General features: G+C 47.3%; 1 protein-coding gene across 10 annotated transcripts in view; it reads right to left on the bottom strand.

Annotated features, from left to right (window-relative positions):
- Positions 1-2,239: 2,239 nt before the first annotated feature.
- LOC118292310 (surface protein) overlaps positions 2,240-7,092 on the bottom strand; it is a 6,409-nt gene continuing 1,556 nt past the window's right edge. Inside the window, exons 3-11 of one of the 10 annotated variants that reach the window (XM_047330392.1) lie at positions 6,878-6,895; positions 6,622-6,657; positions 6,323-6,358; positions 5,652-5,699; positions 4,985-5,020; positions 4,339-4,374; positions 3,100-3,813; positions 2,743-2,796; positions 2,240-2,621 (exon numbers count right to left, since the gene is read on the bottom strand). In XM_047330392.1, coding sequence (XP_047186348.1) covers positions 2,753-2,796; positions 3,100-3,813; positions 4,339-4,374; positions 4,985-5,020; positions 5,652-5,699; positions 6,323-6,358; positions 6,622-6,657; positions 6,878-6,895 — 968 coding nt within the window. In that variant the 3' untranslated portion in view covers positions 2,240-2,621; positions 2,743-2,752. The remainder of the gene's footprint in view (positions 2,622-2,742; positions 2,797-3,099; positions 3,814-4,338; positions 4,375-4,984; positions 5,021-5,651; positions 5,700-6,322; positions 6,359-6,621; positions 6,658-6,877; positions 6,896-7,092) is intronic. The other 9 variants (XM_047330393.1, XM_047330396.1, XM_047330398.1 and 6 more) reach the window with 9 other exon arrangements.

Genomic DNA, 7,092 nt, shown 5'->3' with positions numbered 1-7,092 from the left:
GCTTTTTGAAACTGGCAGGAAGTTAAAAAAAAGCACTCCCCCCGTCCTCATGTCTCTGTTTCCTCAGTGTGTGTGTGTGTGTGTGTGTGTGTGTGTGTTTGTGTGAGTCAGTTAACCTCTGAGGACTTGCAGGTCAGTTTTCATTCATAAAGCTCTCAGAGAAACTTCATCTGCTCCGTCTCAGGAGTCGCTCTTCCACACCAGCAGCTGGTAACACGAGTCCTGCACCTGCAACACGCACCTGTGACCTGCCCCCGTCAGGGCAAAGGTCAACTGCAGGCCTCATGGTCCCTCACACGACCGACCACCAGGATGGAGAGAGAAGAATCTGCTCAACATGCTGCAGTGAAACATGTCCCAGTGAAACATGTCTCAGTGAAACATGTCGCAGTGAACATGTCGCATTGAACATGTCGCAGTGAACATGTCCCAGTGAAAATGTCGCAGTGAAACGTGTCGCAGTGAACATGTCCCAGTGAACATGTTGCAGTGAAACCTGTCGCAGCGAACATGTCCCAGTGAACATGTCGCAGTGAAACGTGTCGCAGTGAACATGTCCCAGTGAATATGTCGCAGTGAAACGTGTCGCAGTGAACATGTCCCAGTGAAACATGTCGCAGTGAACATGTCGCAGTGAAACATGCCGCAGTGAAACGTGTTGCAGTGAACATGTCCCAGTGAAACATGTCGCAGTGAAACATGTCCCAGTGAACATGTTGCAGTGAAACATGTCCCAGTGAAACATGTCCCGGTGAAACATGTCGCAGTGAAACATGTCCCAGTGAACATGTCGCAGTGAATCATGTCGCAGTGAAACATATCCCAGTGAACATGTTGCAGTGAAACATGTTGCAGTGAAACATGTCCCGGTGAAACATGTCGCAGTGAAACATGTCCCAGTGAACATGTCGCAGTGAATCATGTCCCAGTGAAACATGTTGCAGTGAACATGTCGCGGGGAACATGTCGCAGTGAAATACGTCCCAGTGAAACATGTCGCAGTGAAACATGTCCCAGTGAAACATGTCCCAGTGAAACATGTCCCAGTGAACATGTCGCAGTGAAACATGTCCCAGTGAAACATGTCCCAGTGAAACATGTCCCAGTGAAACATGTCGCAGTGAACATGTCGCGGGGAACATGTCGCAGTGAAATACGTCCCAGTGAAACATGTCGCAGTGAAACGTGTCGCAGTGAAACGTGTCGCAGTGAACATGTCGCACCCAGATGAATTCTGGGAGTTCATTTAATTAGTCTGGATCTCCTCCAGTAGGATGTGATTTCCCTACAGCTGAAAACCTGCCGATCCAATCACAGCCGATTATCTGATAGTGGGCGGCTTTATACCGTGATGCGGAGAGAAGCAACTTTTGTGAACAACCAAGATGGCTGCGGCTGATCAACAAGCGTTTTTTTCTAAAAAGTACCAGATATTTTCACATTTTTCTCACATAAACTTCAACACTGGTTTACAGACATTGTGGAATCCTCATCACAGACATCACAGACATGACATCATCTCCTCTCTGGTCTGTTGCTCAACGAGACGTCAAATGACTCGTTGCTGCCTCTGTTGGTAATCAAACATGAACCGAGAGGTCCCAGACTAACACCCATCTTAGTATCAGTCTTCATAGTATCATATATAACGATATTTGCAGTACTTGTAGAAGTATGCACAGGAGTATTAGCGGTAATGTAGCACTGTCACCTCACAACGAGAAGGTTCTTTGTTTGAATCCCGCTTTGGACCAACCAAACCAACCAACCAGGTTCTCTCTGTCTGGAATTTGCATGTTCTCCCCGTGTCTCCCCGGAAGGGGGGGGGGGGGGGGGTGCGCACTTCTCCATTAGAGTAGCACTTCATCATGTTTTCTCTACTGGAGAGGGCCTGACAAGTAGGGGCGGCACAGAGGGCACTTCCTAACTGCAGCCTGTTCCATTGTTGTTATATCTGTATCTATATACAGATATAGATATTGAGGATATGGTTTTAAACTGTCGGGCTACAGAGCGCATGTTGTTTCCTGAGGTCAGTGACCTTCGCTGTGCAGCTTCCAGCTTCCTGTTTTAAATATTCTCCAATGTTCATCTTCTCTCTACAGTTTAACCTCAAACATCAGTTTATTATTATGGTTATTATCATTTATCACATGAAACCGACTTCAGATCAACACGTGGAACCAGAACCTGACGGATCCGGACACGGGGACATGAAAAAAGACTCCGTCTGTGTGTGTGATTTCGGAAAGGTTCAAACTTTATTGGCCGCTCCTCCGTGTAACAGACAAATCGATATCGCTGACATCAATTGGTTAGAAAAAGAAACGGTCTCTAGTGTAGGCGAGGTAACGACGGACTGTATGTACCTGAACACAGACACACCGAGCAGATCTGAGATGCTTTAATGTTTCTAGGGCAGACAGGCAGACAGACAGGCAGAGTGAGACAGGTTAAAAGACAGATTCCATTTTCATATTTTATCACTTTGATGAAAAAATAAAGCAGCCAGATTTTGGGGGGGGGGGGGGGACCAATCAGGAGCGAGCGGAGGCTGAAGCTTGGATGCAGTTTAGTTTATTGTTGTCATGGCGACTGTATATTCAGCAGTGGGGTCGGCTCTGACGGAGAAAACAAACAGAAACAGGACGTGTGAGCTTCTTTACATTACTGTCATTCATCACAGCTGGGCTGTGATTGGCTGTGAGGCAGTATGATGTCACAGCAGGGCGTGGTGTTTACCCCTTTGGCGTTACTGGGCGGAGTCATTGGTGGGTTGTTCTGGACCAGTGGGCGCTGCAGAACAAAAACAACAACAGTGAGGCATCGTCAACCAGACAACAAACAAATCAGAATAAATTCTACATTTGACCTCTGACCTCAAACTCTCGACCTCTGAGCGGTTTGAAAGACTCTTTTCGTCCAGATGCCTCAGAAAAACTTTTTAAAGTTTCATCTCTGGTTTTTCAAGACTCTTTCAAACTCTTTAATAATAATAACACAAACTGGTGATCTTGACCTTGACGTTCTTTACGTCTTGACCTTGACTTGGAAACTGAACCAAGAAGAAACACGTGAGCTGATCTGGTCACAGTTTACCTTCGGTGACGTCGTCCCCCTCCTCCAGAGGGTTGTTTGGCTCCGTCTCTGCGCCGGCGCCCCCTTCAGGATCGGTGTATCCAGCTTCTGTACTCTCTTCATCGATGGGCTCGTCCTCGCCTCCGGCTTCTTCGCTTCCGTCCGCTGCATCTTCACTGATCTCTTCCCCTGCTGACTCCTCCTCCGCCACCCCGTCACTCGGATCGCTAGACTCTGCTTCACTGTCTGCGCCGTCATCATCTTCTGCGTTATCGTCTGCGTCTGGGTCACTGTCTGCATCTGCGTCACTGTCTGCGTCTGCGTCATGGTCTGGGTCTGCGTCACTGTCTGCGTCTGCGTCATGGTCTGCGTCTGCGTCATTGTCTGGGTCTGCGTCTGCGTCTGCGTCACCGTCTGCGTCACCGTCTGCGTCTGCGTCACTGTCTGCGCCTGCATCTGCGTCACTGTCTGGGTCTGCATCTGCGTCACCGTCTGCGTCACCGTCTGCGTCACCGTCTGCGTCAGCGTCACTGTCTGCGCCTGCATCTGCGTCACTGTCTGGGTCTGCGTCACCGTCTGCGTCAGCGTCACTGTCTGTGTCACTGACTTCTGTTACCTCCTCTTCGGTAGGTTCAGTTGAGTCTTCCTCATTTATGTCTTCAAGCTTGCTGTTGCTATCATCATCATCACCATCATCATCACCACCATCTTCTTCGTCTTTATCTTCCTCAGTGTCTGAGGATCAGAGGTAAAGTTCTGTTATGTTCCGTTCGTCTCACACTTCAACAGGTTCTCGCTCGTTGTCACTTTGGTGAATACAAACATAGTAAATAGAAAAAAAAGGAAGTGAAGATTAAACAAATTAAAACGCGGTCGCTACCAGAGACTGTAAATAAAGATATGATGACATGACGGCTCCTCAAAGTGGAGCCAAATCCTCCTGATCGCCCCCTAGTGTCCGCCTGCAGTACAGGTCATAAGCCCCGCCCCCTCCATGTCATGTGAGGTCGTTCTTATCACTGATGTTTGTTCACATGTTTCTGATCACTTCTGATCATGATTGACAGCTGAGGGACTGACTCGTGATTGGTCAGGGGGTGTATCAGTGGGACAAGATGGCAGCAGCCTCCATGTCGGAGACGTTTGTACAACGTGTCCCTGATGTGTGATGTGAACTTTCATATTCAAAATGTTTGTAGTTAATCACATAATTGTGATATTGTGAGATAAACATCATCAGACAAACGACGATGCACCGACCTGGTTCCTCAGAAACCTCAGGTGACCCCTCCGAACCTGAAACAGAGTCGAGGTGATGATGTCAACGCGTGTCGTCGACAGATTATATCAGATGAACAAAAAACAATGAGACTTGAGTGTTACAGACAGGTGAGCAGACAGACAGGGGAGCAGACAGACAGGAGATCAGACAGACAGACAGACAGACAGGTGAGCAGACAGACAGACAGGGGAGCAGACAGACAGGTGAGCAGACAGACAGGTGAGCACACAGACAGGTGAGCAGACAGACAGGGGAGCAAACAGACAGGGAAGCAGACAGACTAGTGAGCAGAAAGACAGGGGATCAGACAGACAGACAGACAGGTGAGCAGACAGACAGACAGGGGAGCAGACAGACAGGGGAGCAAACAGACAGGGAAGCAGACAGACAGGGGATCAGACAGACAGGTGAGCAGACAGACAGACAGGGGAGCAGACAGACAGGGGAGCAGACAGACAGGTGAGCAGACAGACAGGTGAGCACACAGACAGGGGAGCAGAAAGACAGGGGAGCAGACAGACAGGGGAGCAGACAGACAGGTGAGCAGACAGACAGGGGAGCAGACAGACAGGTGAGCACACAGACAGGTGAGCACACAGACAGGGGAGCAGACAGACAGGTTACCTTCTGATACATCACTTTGGCCTTCGGAAGCAGAATCTGTGTAGAGAAATAGTTCATACACTTTTATATACAGTGTGTGTACAGTGTGTGTACTGTTTATACAGAGTGTGTACAGTGTTTACAGTGTGTGTTACGTCTTTCACAGATGTATTGTATTCTGTGTTTATGTTTGCTGATGTAAAATTCATATTTACATTTCACCTTAACGTTGTGTTTTTCTTTTTTGTTTAGTAATTTATAATAACGTTTATGGTTGAACAGTAAAATATCAAACCTTAATTACATTTCCTTGTCAAAAGAGTTTGATAACAACAGTCATGTACCAGACAGACAGGTGAGTAGATGGACAGGTGACAGACAGACAGACTGACAGACAGGTGAGAAGACAGACAGACAGGTGACAGACAGACAGACAGACAGACAGACAGACAGACAGACAGACAGGCAGGTGAGTAGACAGACAGGTGACAGACAGACAGGTGAGTAGATGGACAGGTGACAGACAGACAGACTGACAGACAGGTGAGAAGACAGACAGACAGACAGGTGACAGACAGACAGACAAACAGACAGACAGGCAGGTGAGTAGACAGACAGGTGACAGACAGACAGGTGAGTAGACAGACAGGTGACAGACAGACAGACAGGTGACAGACAGACAGGTTACCTTCTGATAGATCACTCTGGCTTTCAGAAACAAAGTCCTCAGCAGAATCTGTGTCGACAAATAAATATAATACATAGTTTATACAGTTTTATACTGTACACACACTATACACACGCTGTAAAGGACAATGACAGTCTGTATTCAGTGCGTTTGCAGCGTGGTGTTTGTACAGTGTGTGTGTGTGTGTGTGTGTGTGTGTGTGTGTGTGTACACAGTGTTTGTGTGTGTGTGTGTGTGTGTGTGTACAGTGTGTGTGTGTGTGTGTGTGTGTGTGTGTGTACAGTGTGTGTGTGTGTGTGTGTGTGTGTGTGTGTGTGTGTGTGTGTGTGTACAGTGTGTGTGTGTGTGTGTGTGTGTACAGTGTGTACAGTGTGTACAGTGTGTGTGTGTGTGTGTGTGTGTGTACAGTGTGTGTGTGTGTGTGTACAGTGTGTGTGTGTGTGTGTGTGTGTACAGTGTGTGTGTGTGTGTGTGTGTGTGTGTGTGTGTGTGTACAGTGTGTGTGTGTGTGTGTGTGTGTGTGTGTACAGTGTGTGTGTGTGTGTGTGTGTACAGTGTGTGTGTGTGTGTGTGTGTGTGTGTGTACAGTGTGTGTGTGTGTGTGTGTGTGTGTGTGTGTGTACAGTGTGTGTGTACAGTGTGTGTGTGTGTGTGTGTGTGTGTGTGGTTACCTGTCTCTACAGTAGCCGACACATCTGAAGATTCTGCTGCAACAGTCAAAACAAAATAAACAACACATCTGAGTGATCAGTGTGTGTGTGTGTATATTCATGTTTGTGTCTTTGTTTGTGTGTGTTAAGTGTGTGTGTGTGTGTGTGTGTACAGCATGTGTACATTGTGTACAGTGTTGTACAGTGTGTAAAGCGTGTGCAGTATGTGTACATACAGTGTGTGTACGTACAGTGTGTGTACGTACAGTGTGTGTACGTACAGTGTACGTACAGTGTGTGTGTGTGTGTGTCGTGGTTACCTGGCTCTACAGTAGCTGACACATCTGTAGTTTCTCCTACAACAGTCAAAACAAAATAAACAACACACCTGAGTGATCAGTGTGTGTGTGTGTGTGTGTGTGTGTGTGTGTGTGTGTGTGTGTGTGTGCCTCTAGAGGGCGCCGCCTGTCAGCACTGAAATGTGCTGGTGTGATGTCACCAGTCTGCTGAGTTCTGATTGGGCTCTCTATTCATCCAGATACTAAAACAATAAAATTATCAAAGAGTTTGATTTACCTGTCGCAGTCTCGTCCTCTGTAAGACAAGAAACACAACATCAGACAGACAGTCAGACAGACAGTCAGACAGACAGACTGTCTGTTCCTCATCTGCTTTACTTTTCTTCATTTAACTTTGTTCTTTCACTTCCTGAGGAGGAATGAAACTGACGAGCAGATAGTTAATGTGTGTCAGTGTAAATAAATAGTGATTAATGTTCACATACTGTTACA

This window comes from Scophthalmus maximus, chromosome 22, assembly GCF_022379125.1.
Source record: "Scophthalmus maximus strain ysfricsl-2021 chromosome 22, ASM2237912v1, whole genome shotgun sequence".
Classification (NCBI taxonomy): domain Eukaryota; kingdom Metazoa; phylum Chordata; class Actinopteri; order Pleuronectiformes; family Scophthalmidae; genus Scophthalmus; species Scophthalmus maximus.
The sequence above is the reverse complement of the archived record's forward strand: the minus strand, read 5'-3'. Positions and strand labels throughout refer to the sequence as shown.